Source organism: Schistocerca cancellata, chromosome 11 (assembly GCF_023864275.1).
Source record: "Schistocerca cancellata isolate TAMUIC-IGC-003103 chromosome 11, iqSchCanc2.1, whole genome shotgun sequence".
Taxonomy (NCBI): Eukaryota; Metazoa; Arthropoda; class Insecta; order Orthoptera; family Acrididae; genus Schistocerca; species Schistocerca cancellata.
The window spans coordinates 129,367,664-129,383,045 of NC_064636.1; the positions used below are offsets into that span (position 1 = coordinate 129,367,664).

The 15,382-nt window shown below is 44.3% G+C and overlaps 1 protein-coding gene across 7 annotated transcripts in view; it reads left to right on the forward strand.

Moving 5' to 3' along the window:
• The window catches only part of LOC126108422 (nuclear factor NF-kappa-B p100 subunit-like), a 400,072-nt gene that overhangs the window by 370,766 nt on the left and 13,924 nt on the right, over positions 1 to 15,382 (forward strand). For 4 of the 7 annotated variants that reach the window (XM_049913632.1, XM_049913631.1, XM_049913630.1 and 1 more), the window contains exons 2-3: positions 2,065 to 2,232; positions 10,338 to 10,914. In XM_049913632.1, the coding sequence (XP_049769589.1) occupies positions 10,349 to 10,914 (566 nt within the window). In that variant the 5' untranslated portion in view covers positions 2,065 to 2,232; positions 10,338 to 10,348. Of the gene's footprint in view, positions 1 to 1,190; positions 1,850 to 2,064; positions 2,233 to 10,337; positions 10,915 to 15,382 lie in introns of those variants that run through there. The other 3 variants (XM_049913634.1, XM_049913635.1, XM_049913629.1) reach the window with 2 other exon arrangements.

Here is a 15,382-nt window from a genome sequence, read left to right on the forward strand (position 1 = left end):
GAACGGACGACATGTCCGGTCAGCGGTCTGGAATGCCGATTTAGTAACTGGCATTTCTGTCCGGTAACACCTCGACACGTGTACATCAGTATACTTTCACAGGAGAACATGTAATACACAGCCTTTACGTGATGAAATCGCGCAGTTTTTATAACTTGCTGAAACACTTCATTACAGTGCCAAGTACAGCTTTTCTCTGGCGAAATCTCTGGTCCAGGCGTAAAAGAACCTCGCGTCATGTCCTCCCAGTCGATCGTTTTGTGCGGCAATCCGCAGTCTCCAACACCGTGTGGTTAGTGGCAGCTGCAAAAGCTAAGCTCGGAAGTTTGCCAGCAGTAACTGATACTTGCAGAGGTAACGCTCTCGTATGCCGCCATGACATTTTGCGCCATTACATTACGGCAAATCGAACAGACAAGTGCGACTTTTTCACGAATGCTTTTTGTTCGCACGTAATTTCAAACGCAAACCCGCCACATCCGACACAGCTTGTTCGGGAAGGTGAGAGTAAACGCCGTCCACTCCTGTGTTTCCCCGCTGTTAAGCCAGCCGAGCTGACTGCCACTTGGCAGAGACGATTACAGGTTCGTGCCATTGAGGAACGAGACCTGTCGTAAAGCCGCCACAGAGCAGCTGTTTCGACCCCCTCGGCACGGCTGGAAACCCGCAGCGCTGGCCGCGCCACGAGGGAACCGACCCAGAATTCAGAGCGCTGTCAGCAGCGGGCAGCAGGCGCTCCGAGCCACCGCTACATAGGGATCCGTTACAGTAGTCAGCTGCATAGTTGTTTGCAAGGTTTTAATTCGAGTTAAAAGTACTTGTGGAAGGAAATCCAAATCCTTTAACGATACCTTCTAACACGAAGATATTATAGAACATGGCAGCCCTATTCCGTCTTCGTGTGTGATGTTACACAGAAATTTTTTTATGGAAGAAAAGGGAGAGGTAAATATTACATCCTTCCCCTCGAAGTGCAAGGCGGCTGTCGAGAATGGCGGTAAGCGATTCGCGACGTGGCTTTCTTGCCGGTTGGAGAGGGTGGGTCAATGTGCTGGGAGGGGGGGGGGGGCGTGACGTCAGAGCCGCGTCCGGTTCTGGAACAGTGGCTGGATCATGGAGGCGGAATGAGGGGAGACGGACGGCGCTGCAGACTGACGCTGTAAGTTGTTGAAGTCAGTGGGCGGGCTGCCGCCATCTTGGATCCCACGAAACATTAGCAGACGCGTGTTCACAATTGCTTCTTGTTCGTCATTTCTGTCTTGTACACGCGATATTTATTTTGTGCAGTAAATGTTACACTGTTTTAGTGAACGACACAGCATAAGAAACGCAACCTCAAACGTTTTTTGGTCTTAAATGCGTATTCGATACAGTAATACGACACGAAAATATTACGCTTCTGGTCCCAGTACTGTAATTCCTTTTTGTTTATACACTTCGAATAACCGAGAAGACATGTATGTGCTCTGAAAAGCGTGCTTTTGTAATCCATTTCTATTCACTTTCATTGTGTTTGTGTCGATAATTGATAAAACCACAACTCCAAAAGCAATGATTGATAGTTTAGAGGCACCGATTTGTATTCGTTGCATTTTCAAGTCAAATGCAAATTTTAAATGTTCGCTTTTGGAAGAAACTTAGCTTATTTCCTTTGGTGTCCCATAGATGTATGCAAGGATGATTTAAACAAGCCAGCTGTCGTGTCAACAGAGTGAAAGATTCGTTAAATTGCGAAGGCAGTGAACGGAATTCAAGATTGTCAGGCCCATTGTAATTTACACATCTGCTTTGTTCTTAAATTGTACGTACCAAGTGACATTCAGTGTGGCGAATAACAGCAATTTACAGGGTAACACGACAGCACAGTGCTTAATGTAATGATCTAAGTAGCCTGGACTTAGATAGGGAACTTTGCTGTAGCAAATATCCAACCCTTTAAATACTTATAATTCAACCACTGTAACAGGTGTTCCACACATTTCACTGAAGATTCAATTAACTACTTGTAGTTAGATTACTTTAGTATTAAACTATCTCATTTAAAACATTGGTCTCCATTTCCAGGATATTTCCTGCCAGCACTTTCCAGTCACTTGGGAATAAGCAAACACTGAAGACCAAGTGCATCGCTCACTTCCACAGAGCTGTTCGCGTTGGATTGACAGGAAATCTAAAGTCAAATCACGGAAATAAAACCATACTGTAAAACTTTACAGTTCATCAGAATTTCAAGTATGTATAAGAAAATAGCGCTTAAATAAGTCCACTTACGAATGAAATGTGATTTGTTTAGACTTTAGACTACAATCAGAACGATGCAAGTCGGCATTTTTCCTCTTATTTTTACGTCCATGGACAGCGGCGAGTGCGTTCTGCACAGCAGAGCAGGTTGTGTGTGTGTGTGTGTGTGTGTGTGTGTGTGTGTGTGTGAGCGCACGCAGCAGCAAGGAACGTACCTCTGTTGTAGATACAGATTTTTGTAAGACGCGAAATTATTAACCTGCTACAATACGTTTTAAAATCTATTAGTACGTATCTATTTCAGATGATGTTTTCCAGCCTGAGATCAGTTTGAAACTGTAATGTTTGGAAGATACAGGTTGGCTGGTTGGTTTGCGGGAGGGACCATACGAGGTCATCGCTCCCATCGGATTTGCGGAGGAAGGGGAACGAAGTCGGCCGCGCCCTTTCAAAGGAACCGTCCCGACATTTGCCTGAAGCGATTTAGGGGAATGGCGGGAAACCTCAATCAGGATGGCCGTGCGCGGGTTTGAACCGTCGTCCTTCCGAATACGAGAACATACAGGGCGTCCGGAAGTGCGCAGCTTTATACACTATTTCTCTCTTCTGAAGCATAACAAACAGTCGTTGAAACGTGGACAATGAAAGAAACGTAAACTCAATGCTTGAAGAAACTGGCGTTCAAATTTTGTATTTACCCTTCGATTTAATATCTGAGTAATACATTTTTGCCAGCGACGAAAAGTTTCACAAACAGTAATGAAAACATAGCACAAATGTAGGTTACGGTATATTTAAAACTGTCGAGAAACTGTCTTCAATCGTAGAGAATACTGTCGTTTTCAGATGACACTTTTCCCTTGCACACAGAAGCACTTACTCAGAATTTCTCTTTCACAGATGGTAACCATAGCTTTCACACGTTAAGTCGCTTTCTGTGGTCTTTATCTCTGGCTCTCTGCTTAACTGCGTTCTTGAAGCATGTGTGGCATCTGGCTTTCTCCTAGTTGGTTCTTCATTTGGAACAGGAGTAACTTAAATAACCTCTAGCTTCTTTCCGGGTGTGGCTCTTAACAGCGTAAATGATGGGCAAATGCAGTCCTTTCAAGTCCTCGAATCGTTCTTCAAAAGTTACAATCCTAATTCGCGCGTCTGCAGTTCTCTGCCGTTCGTTGCGCCGAGGCACACCCACGCTGGACGTTGTGTAAGAGCTGAGCGCAGCCACGGCAAGCAGACTGCAGAACACACGCCTCCCGTCCCTGGCGTTTGGTCTGCAGCACCCACTCCTCCCTAAGGTTTTTCTGGGTTTTCTTCTTCCGTGCGTCAAGTTGTCATTCCTGGCAGCAAATTTTTCTTCACTTTCTCCTTTGTGATTCAAGTATAACTCTTACTTGAGGCTTACTGGTCGGTAAATCTGCGAATGCAAACCTGGAGGAATACACCTCTTTGCCTTAGCTCTTTCGGTGTGCGTTTCGTGTTGCATTAGGAAGTCCCAGCTGAGAGAAGCCTGTAGTCGTGTGACAGAGACGGTGGGCTGTGGTGTCGCAGCCTGTATTCCTTTCCTTGCCGGCTCCACCGGTGCCTCCAAACTCTCTCTCAGCACGGCGTCCGCAGGCGCGCCTGCTCTCCCTTCGTTTCTGTTGTGTATCACTCAGCTGCACTACCGAACGTGCTAACGTGTGCGCCAGGTTTGCCTTTGGGGAAAGCGTTAAATGGCAAGACACAACATCCCGTCAATTGTATTGTGACGCCCACCTTGCGAATATACCGTTCACTTCTTCGAAGACTGTGGCAAATATCCAGGTAAGCTCTCATTTTAATTAAAATTCAGAACAAAGCGTCTATTTCAGAATCGGTAACGGGAGATTCATTTTCTCATTCAGATTCTTCTGTTGTAGGACCGCAATTTTCCTAACAATTTCGAGAGTGAAATTTTTTTGAATGGTTCACACACACATTCCTCTCGCAGCTGTAGTTACTCGCTGAGGTTCGTGGACCAAGTTGGCAAACTCACTTTTCACAGACTCCGGGATGCTTCTTCGGGATGCGCTCTACCAGAGCTTGTAGCGTATTTGGAGTGTTACCTGTGTGGATTGTTTCTTCGTTGTCCTCCATTTCTTTTTCATTTGCATTCTCTCCAACTTGTATGTAATGTGACTCGTAATCTCGTAACGCTGATAATTTTTCGACTGCTGAAAAGTTAAGCGTGAATTTCTGCCTCGTCCAGGCAAATCTATCTTAGAAGAAACACGTTTGGTTTATTGTGACAAACTGCTGCTATTAATGGTCAGTTATAAATCAGCTACGAAAATGAAAGTAAATTAATTACAAAAAGGCTTTGCGAAACTTAGATTTTAGGTTGCCGAATGAAATTAAGACCTAATTGGAGTTGTCACAGGTAATGCCAACACTGTGCAAAATAACGTCCTTGAGCGCAAGTTACGTTTTTGTCGTTCTTATACGACATTGTCAAATCGGAACGCAGGGTGATATGTTATGTTAAAATGTTTCTTTAGGAACCGTAGTTCAAGGTCGTTAAAACTCCTTCATTAACTGATAATTTCAGAACATTGACCAACCATCGTCAGATCTAAAATGCAGAAAATAGCATAAGAGGTGAAGAATAACATACACATTTCATGTTTAAACTTCCATTGTTTCATACGTACAAAAAAAACAAAAAATTGCTGCTTAATTATGTCAGGCATGAGGCATTAGACATCGTCAGGATTGGTTGTGCTGAATCGCTGACTTGTTAAAACGTTATTGTAACGCCGTTCTGCTCATTCTTCGTCAGACGTAGCGGTAGCGAGTGCGTATGCGTACCGTCGCAAGTCGAGTACTGACGTAGCCAAAAGTCGGTGGCTTCGGTTACATAATGTATGACGTCAGCCACGCAGGTCTCCCGTAGTCACAGTGTCTGAGCGCAGTGTGACGTCAGTGGTGACCACAACGCAGTGCGTGTGTGGACCTAAAGGCCTGGCCACACACAATCTGTCAGCGGCCAGGGAGGTTAGTCAGCTGTTACAGGGTGGAAGGGGCCGAACCGCATTATTGAGCTTGCATGCGTAGCGCGATTGTCTTGGCGTTAAGACGATTTGGAATCTTCACGCGGGACACGTTATCTCTGTGCGAGGAAATGAGTAGCTCGCACTAGCGATACGAAATGGCACCGAGAAGACGAGACGTTGAGTGCTCGACATTAATAGCGAGAGAGAAAGCTTAGGAGAATAGCATCGTCTGTGTGTTGATCTAGAGTCTGACGAAGATAGGTTCTTCAAATATTTTCGTACGTTGCGAGAATGTTTCGAGGAAATCGATCGCCTGATAAAAAGGTAGCACCGAGAAGTGCACAATGAACTGGAGAAAGTCAATTGATACAAGGCACAGACTAGCCATTTGTTTGAGGTAAGTTTTATCATTTGTGACCTCTTTGTGCTTCAAACAGAAGTCATAAATTTATTCCATTTCAGTTTTGCTGTATGATACGAAATGTTCGGCGGAAGAAAGTGCTGTCCCACTACGTAGTTACGAGTGGAGTGATAAATTTATCTGCAGTGTTTACGAATACAGCAAACGATAGTAACATCTGGTTCCGTATGTTCCGCTAGAGAGAACTTTCTACTTAATAAATTGCTTTGTTTCATTGTATTCATAACATTGTCATTGAATTTAAACGAACATATCTTTGGTCGTTAACTTATCTATTCGTTCTATCGGCATAATTTATTTTAATCTTTTCAACATACTCGACTACAGGCGACAGTCACCAGACTGTAGCTTTTTCTTTTCGGTTAGGACGGTCGACAGTCTCAGAAATTGTGAAACAAGTGAGCCAGGCAATATGGACTGTTGCCGGCCGTGGTGGTCTAGCGGTTCTGGCGCTGCAGTCCGGAACCGCGGGACTGCTACGGTCGCAGGTTCGAATCCTGCCTCGGGCATGGGTGTGTGTGATGTCCTTAGGTTAGTTAGGTTTAAGTAGTTCTAAGTTCTAGGGGACTTATGACCTAAGATGTTGAGTCCCATAGTGCTCAGAGCCAATATGGACTGTTCTACAACCCAAGTATTTACCGACTCCTACAACAGAGATGTGCAAGATCGGGTATTCTGTGTATGATAAATTTATTAAAAGTGCGTAACTGTGTTTTATTCTGACGGTGTATCAATTCTGTAAATATTAGTAGTTACTGTAATATATTCACATATTTTGACAATCTCCTGACAAATGATGAGGATAATAATTATTATATTCCACTGTATTATGTTATACTTTCTGACATGTTATTTGTCATTCGCGATGGCCAGCAGCTATTTCCGAAGAAGTACGTAACGTAAATATTTGTTAGCTCCAGTAACTATCGTCTCTGAAATGTCACTGGGGTCTAAGACTGGAGTCACTGTGTCAGGAACACAGACACACAGTTATTTTCCGTTAACAACTTCCAGGTTACCTGTAGTGGTAGCCCGATAACTGCCGGAGGAGAATACCGATCTCTGACAGTTATTTCCATAGTTGCTCGAATTACTTATGGTAACTCTACTTGTACTACCCGTGCAAACTAAATTAACACATAAGGCGGTGGCTCAAGGGATCGACTGTGCTTGTTGATGCCTGTACTGCAGCTCCTATCAGCCGCCGCTCGGACATTAACTTTATTTGTTTGTGCTAAAAGTAACGAAGGCCCACGAAATAGTACACAGTTCTTATCAACAGATGGCGTGCAGTCTCACAGTTATTCCCATGGCCTATAGAACGCCTTCCAAAAGCGCAGTACGATCTTCGGTCAACAGATGGCGCGAGGCACTGTTGACAGTAGACAGTTATTGAAATAACTGCCAAAATCAAGAGGAACAGTTATCGCAGTAACCGTTACTTCGCAGTAACCGTTACTTCGCAGTGACCGTTACTTCGCAGTGACCGTTACTTCGCAGCAACCTTTACTTCTCAGTAACCGGTTACTTCTATCAGTTGCGTTATTTTCTGCCACCTCTATGCAGTGAAAGGCAGAGGGGCAGGCGGCGCTGGTGGGCAATGGAGCCGTGGCTCTGTAGGAACACTAAGGACTGCAACGTAACCAACTCCCTACCAGGTCTGCCTTACAAGGGGTGCGAGAAACTGGCCGGTTTCCACAATCTGTAGTAACCAATTCACCGAAGCTGTTAGTAAATTTGTACAAAACAAGGACGTTATAAAAAAGGAAATTTATACAGTCACAGTGGAAAGCAGTGCAATATTTTAAGATACAGGAAAAGTACAACGAGGGCTATCGACAAAGTACATTACGTTTTGGAATAAAAAATAAATAATGTATTGGAATTTTTTTAATTATATACATATGAAAGCCACACTGAAATACTACTTTTCTACATAGTTGCCATTTAAATTAAGGCACTTACCGTAGCGATGGACGAGCTTGGAAATTCCTTCGTCGTAAAATTCGGCCGCCTGCGCCTTCAACCACGTGGTGGTCACCTCTTCTCGAAGCTGTGCGTCGTCATCAAAACGCTGCATAGCCAACCACTCGGCAAGATCTTTGAGCCCAACTTTTCCCTGCACTTGTTTTGTATCGCTCTTCTGAGGTTGTGCAAGAGTTTGGCAATACCTTTGAGAGTTTATTGTAGTGCCTCTTTCCAGGAAATCCACAAAAATCACACCTTTTCTGTCTCAAAAGAAGAGGTAACCACGTGGTTGAAGGTGCAGGCGGCCGAATTTTACGACGAAGGAATTTCCAAGCTCGTCCATCGCTACGCTAAGTGCCTTAATTTAAATGGCAACTATGTAGAAAAGTAGTATTTAAGTGTGGCTTTCATCTCTATATAATAAAAAAATTCCAATACTTTATTTATTTTTAATTCCAAAACGTAATGTACTTTGTGGATAGCCCTCGTATATGCAATACTACTGGTAAAAATTTTTCATCCACAACTTGAGTATTAAAGCGAGTATTAACGTAACCTGAAGTTTAGATGCCAGTTACAATCTGCGTTGTAAATGGCTTCAATCAGAAGCGAGTAAACAGATGAATAAAGCCTCATGGCTAAAATTGAGACATTATACGATGCATTTATGACGGTTACCACTTCATGAATGTAATCATGCTACCTCACATCTAGGTATTTGCTATAAATTATACACCAAAACCGAGACATACATTGCGTGTCAAAAACACTAGTCAACTGATAAACTATAAGCATTTTCTGTTGGTCATGCAGAGGACGAACGCGTGTGTGTAACCCAAATGAGTCTTAAGGTCCAGGTGTTGAGTCCACAGTACTTACATGTCGAGTTTCAGTGGTCCACACACACAAACGAACAGCTCGAGTTGGGTGGTGTTGTGAGCTGAGGTGCAGCAGCCGTGTGCTTTGTATGCGGCTGACGTCACGAAGCCCGGCACACGTCGCCTCCTGCCAGCCAGTGATGGGACGGCGGGGCGCGGCGACTCGAGCGCACCGAGAATATCTCGAGCCTCTAGTTCTCGAGAAGCTCACGAGAAATGGCTCGGCGGAGTGCGCCGCTGCGCGCCAGTTGGCTGCGACAACATACGCCGCGCCGCTGTTTTATGAATTTAATGCCGCAGCTAGACTTAGTTTCTTTGGCAACGTGTAGATATACAAACCAAATTAGAAGAGACAAATTGAACACACAACAGTTACGACTCTAGATCAGATCACTTTTTACCAAAATATGCGTAGCTGTTGGCACAAGAATAATTGTGCTGTACACCAATTAGCGCAAAGAACATTAAAATTGTGAAGTAAAAAGTTTCTAACGTGAAAATGTGCTTAGGTCTTGCGATTTTATAGTAACATTCGAATAATTAAGTGGCCACTGGTTCAGGCAAAAAAAGATGATGATCTGTTTCATAACCTACAATTCTGAGTACACTGGGAGTGCCTTAAAGTAAAAGGCGAAAAGCGTCTTAGACAAATAAAATAAATCACACAAAGAAAATGGCATTTGTTATTTACAAAATGAATATTTCTGTGCTTGCTGCAGGTGATGGCCACGTTAACAAACTACTTGTTAATTATTTCGTTTTGCCTTAAGACATTTTATTTGCAACGTTTAGTATTTATAATTACCTATAATATCACCAGATTGCCAATTACTCTTTCCAGCATCGCTAAAATTGTCTTCACAGGCAGGCTGTATATGCTGTAATAAGTCGATTTCTTTTACCGAAAGATTTTACATCCCTGATCGAATCTTTGTGTCAAACACCTTGGGACAAAGTACCAAATAGACTACTGGCCATTAAAAGTGCTACACCAAGAAGAAATGCAGATGATAAAAATGGATATTCATTGGACAAATATATTATGCTAGAACTGACATGTGAGTATATTTTCACGCAATTTGGGTGCATAGATCCTGAGAGATCAGTACCCAGAACAACCTCCTCTGGCCGTAGTAGCGGCCTTCATACGCCTGAGCATTGAGTCAAACAGAGCTTGGATGGCGTGTACAGGTACAGCTGCCCATGCAGCTTCAACACGATACCACAGTTCATCAAGAGTAGTGACCGGTGTATTGTGACGAGCCAGTTGGTTGGCCACCATCGACCAGACATTTTCAGTTGGTGAGAGATCTGGAGAATGTGCTGGCCAGGGCAGCAGTCGAACATTTTCTGTATCCAGAAAGGCCCGTACAGGACCTGCAACATGTGGTCGTGCATTATCCTGCTGAAATGTGGGATTTCACAGGGATCGAATGAAGGGTAGGGGCACGGGTCGTAACACATCTGAAATGTAACGTCCACTGTCCAAAGTGCCGTCAAAGCGAACAAGAGGTGGCAGAGACGTGTAACCAATGGCACCCCAAACTGTCATGCCGGGTGATACGCCAGTATGGCGATGACGAATACACGCTCTCAATGTGCGTTCACCGCGATGTCGCCAAACACGGATGCGACCATCACGATGCTGTAAACAGAACCTGGATTCATCCGTAAAAATTAGCTGTTCACCAGTGGCATGTATCTCGGTGTCGTAATTGACACGCACGGACAGGTTTCGCGAGCTGTTGACCGACGCAAGTACACTCGTCGACAGTGTCGCGTAATGATAAAGAGCTGCCCCGTAACGCCGTGTTTCAGAATCGACTACGATGGCGGCCGGCAACGAAGCTCAGCACAGCACACCGGTGTACCTGGGTGCCCTGCTGGATGACGGAGAGGGCGCCACCGTGACTCTGGCGGTGGGGGAGACGCGGCTGGTGGTGCACAGGGCAGTCCTCGTGGCCGGGAGCCCCGTGTTCGCAGCAATGTTCCGCCACGACACGGCGGAGTCACGCGGCGGCCTCGTCGACATCGCAGACGTGGAGGGGCCGGTGCTGAGGGAGCTGCTGACGTACCTGTACACCCTCCGTGCCCCGCAGCTGGCGAGCCTGGCCCCGCGTCTGCTCGCCGCCGCCGACAAGTACGGCGTGGCGAGCCTGAAGGCGCAGTGTGAGCAGCAGCTGGCCGCTGGGCTGACGGTGGACAACGCGGCGGCCACAGCTGTTCTCGCGGTGCGACACTGCTGCCCCGGCCTCCGGGAGACGGCCGTCTCCTACATAAACGGCCACACACACCGAGTGATGGCGACGCAGGGCTGGGCTGACGCAGTGCGCACCCAGCCAGAAGACGTCGTCGAACTCAGCAGGATGCTGGCGGAGACACCACCGGAATTCAGGTGAGCACGAGGTGATCACCGTTGATCCACTGTGTGTGACACTTCCTGGCAGATTAAAACTGTGTGCTGGACTGAGACTCGAAATCGGGACCTTTGCAGAGGGCCCGAGTTTGAGTGTCGGTCCGGCACGCAGTTTTAATGTACCAAGAAGTTTGATATCAGCGCACACTCTGCTGCAGAGTGAAAATCTCATTCTGGAAACTCGTGTGTGTGTGTGTGTGTGTGTGTGTGTGTGTGTGTGTGTGTGTGTGTGTGTGTGTGTGTGTGTGTGTGTACAGGTATTACTTTATTATAATTTGAAGACGATGAAATAGTTTACTTTGCAGAACAATGAATTTATTGTCGTCAGTTTGCTAAAGATATTTGGCTTCATTAATCTTTCCCACGGAGACAGTCAATTTATTTGAAACGAAGTGTTTCATTCCACAGTTGTTCGTTGAATGTAAAATTCATGTTTCCATCTGATGCCATGTGTGGGATTATGTGATAATGAAGAACGAGACATGAGATAATACAGTACAGTACTGATACTCCAGGAAAATTTACGCCCCAAAAACCGTACTGAAAATCTTAATGTCAGGTGGGACATACTTCATTGTAAATCTGCACAAACCAATGTGCACTTCAGGCCGAATTATGCATTTTAGCATAGTTTACGAAATTCCTATGCTCACGGAGTATCCTCTCGTGTCCTGTTTCTTTTATGCCGTAATCTAAGCTCTCTTTATGCTTTATACACACAAACATGCGGCCTCCCTACATCACTGCAGCTGTGCATGCACAGTAATGCCTGTTTTGTGGCGCTCTGGCTACTGCTAATCCGAAGATATTTCTGACAGTCTCGGGGTAGTACTGCGAATGGTGGTTTGAAAAGTGTTACTTTCAAAGTAAATTTGCTTCTACGCAAGATGAATTGTTACGTGTGAGAAAGTGGGTTGAATTTCTTAAATAACAGAGTGTTTGACTCGTTTAAAAGTGAACACTTTCAGGACCAGCCACATAGAATAATTTCTAGCCCAGAAAACGAGACATTCACGTCAATATTTTAAATTTACTGGCACATTTGTGTGAAGTACCTTACGTGTAACACACGCAAAAAAGATCAATATTGGATGTGAAGCTTAGCTTCCCTTGTATGTTATTAATCTCAGGGACCAATATTATCTGTGTAAGGTTAGCTTTTTTTTTTGTTGCGACGCTATGCATATTAATGTAAACCATTAACTTTTCCTCTTTGTGTCCGTGCGCTATGTAAGTAATGTTGCTATTGGCTTACCACATCACGTGTCCTATGCTCTGAATATCTGCTGCCATCGGCTGGCGAGATCACGTGACACGAGATAAGATTGGCTGACAAAAGGGCATCGCAATCTCGATTCCGAAGCTCCAGAAACTGAGGTGCTGTGTGTGTTCAGTGCAATTCGAATTTACACTTTCGTAATATGAAAATATGCAGCGTATATGTTGCCGATATCAAAGGTCTTTCCAAAACTTCTCTTCCTTGTTCCCTTTTGTTTCGCGAACTTCTGCGCCAGTGTACAAAACTTTAACCGTTCAAAGCATTGATAAGTTTTACACTTGGGAGGGAAAATCTATGGAAAACTGTCACTTAGCACGGAAAAAGTGTATTTTCGCCCGGGTAAGAGTGCATTTTTTAAGCGGGATATCGGGGAAAAATTCGGGTATCTTTTCCTTGTCTGTTTATACACTCTGATTTCAGGAATTGCGAATGCCTCACTGCAAGTACATTCTACAATGTGGCGTTTTGCAGATATTTTATTTATTCTAGTACATTTTGGGACTCGGAAAGTAATTTATGTATTAGCTGTGTTGCTGTGAGACATGTGACTGACTCCACACTTGTTGTACATTTATGGTATTACTAAGAAGCCAAAAGTTTGTTTTTTTGGTACTACTTCATGTTTATGTAAGGCTTGTGCCATCTGCAATGGTTCACTTGGGTTGCAGTCATTAAAGATGTTCAGTGACACATCCTGCACATGGCATGTACTGTTGTGTGATTGATGTACAACTACGTACAAACAGCATGCATCTCTCTGTGCGGCCCCATGCATCTCTCTGTGCGGCCCTTTGACAGCCATTAATTTTGTTTACTCTGGCCGGTGGTCATCGGCATTTCGACGCCGTTATGTGCACTGTAGTACTGTCAAAAGCTCAATGAAGCACATACGAATAAACCGTGTCCCTGTTTACATTGGGGGTGACTGGACATCTGGATGTTTCCCAGGCCGGGTACTAGCAGTGTACACAGTAGTACATAAATACAGCATTTGTTGTATCATAGTACGTCAATCACATTGCAATTTCGAGCAGCGTGCAGGACAGTCCTGTATCGTAAAAAGGACAACAATGTCGTGTTCCACCCATTTCACGTGCCAAATTCGTGTACTAATTTCTCAGGATGTAACTGACATAGTGCGATGCAATCAGTCCCATTACTACGAGTGTTATGATTTCTCATGTTACTGTGTATGGAATAATATGGTGTGTCCATCTTGAAAAAACTTCGTGCTGAAACCAGTATTTGCACACGGTTCAGAATGTCTCGCAGTACTGGCTTCCGTGAGCCCCTGCCGTACATTCGTACCCATGAAAGCTGTGAGTCAGTATCTGTTGGTGGTTCCAGAGATTTTGACGGTGAAAAGTTGTAGGTGGGACACCCGTTATCAGTAGAATTCTGCAAGTCAACAACATTTTGACAGTTCACTTGTATACTTTGACACACAAAAATGTTGTTAGAAATAATTTACAGAATCTGCAGTTTTTCAGGTAAAAGTTTTTGTCATTTTACGTTCTTTTCAACACGTGAAAACCCTCCCGAGGCCATTTTTGCCTCTGTAGTACCACTTTGCTGTATCTGTATACACGTGAAGTGCCTGTTATACAAAGGTAGCACCTCATAAGGTTTTATTCTTGGAAAAATGCTGGCTAAAAGTGACATTTGGTGATTTCAGAACCTATGCAATGGCCCTAAAACCCTTGGCATGTTTTCATTACGTCAGTTAAAACTATATTAATACTTTGCCTGCATATACAGGGTGGTGTAAATTTTAAGTTGACAAAGCAGCATAACTCTAAACATAAGCTTCACATGAAATAATGTGTAAAATGCAAAGTTGATTATTTTTGAGGGGGATATCTGATGGTGCTAAAATTAGCCCGCCACCCCAGGGGGGGGGGGGGGGGAGGAGGAATGTGGCGTAATTTTATATGGCACATCAAATAAAAAAATAGTTTCTTGTACTATGTGTAATTTAATATAATAATTAAAGTTTGAAACAGCAGCACAAGTTGTCTTAACAAATCTTGTTACTCTGATATTCAGTACATGTAAATATAGTTCTGATTGCCGTTCAGCAATTAGCTTCCTAAACTCCTCAAAGCCAAAAGTCACAGCCAGCTGATGTTACAACTAGTTCCTTGATTATTTTAGGTAACATTTTTGGAAATCAGCGATATTTCAGTTCAGAAAATTTGTAAAAAACAGTGTCGATCGATCACTCACTCGTATATTAAAGATATGACCATTTTCCCCCTCTAGAAGTAGGCCATTTCCACATAATGCTGTGTAGAGGTAAGTACTAAAAATTCTCATTTGCACAGGGAAGTCGGCGAACATTGAGCAGTGTGTGCGTTCAAACCACGTATCGTTAACCAAGGGGGTGGCAGGGAGGTCGCTGGCAACAGCTGTGCTCGCCTCAGCTGAGGAGCTACAGCCGCGCGTCAGACAGCGTGCAAGAGGGCGCGTCACGCCAGTGTTTAGTCAGTGGCAAGCGATTCACGTTTACACACCTGAAAATCTGTTTTTAAAAATGAACAAAAGTTTAACCCAAAACAGGGCTTCCTACACCCTACGCATATCGTGTATCTGAAAAACAGTTTTGTAAAACAAATAGTAAGCGAACGTGATAGGTGGTACCGTAACCCAAAACCCCATTTTTAGGCGATCGTTCGGAATGCGAAGATGCCTTGCCCGTAGCAACTAACTTATCTCACATATTCGTAATAGCACAGTGGCCTGGAGACTCAGGGGGCCACCGGCGATGAAGTTCATTCGCCCCTTCCAACCCAGCACCGCAGGCCTCAAACTTTGACCCTTGAGTCTGTTCGGTTACGTGAAACGTGGCGCTCGTACCCCTCCTGTGCCTGACACTCTTCAAAGTCTGCGACACCGCACTGTTGAAGCTGCGAATTCTGTAACGAGACACCAGCTGCTTTGTGTGTGGCAGGAAATGAGCCAGTGGTTTGGTACTTTTCGTGTAACACATGGTGCTCACACTGAATGCACAAAAATTACTGTTTAAACCATCACGTCGGCTTGTTATTGTTTTATAAACTTTTTAACATACACGATATCCGTAGGGTATAGAAATCCCCCTTTTTTTGTGTTTATGGTGTAATTTTTGTACATTTGTAATAATGGACATTCAGATCTTGATACACGACA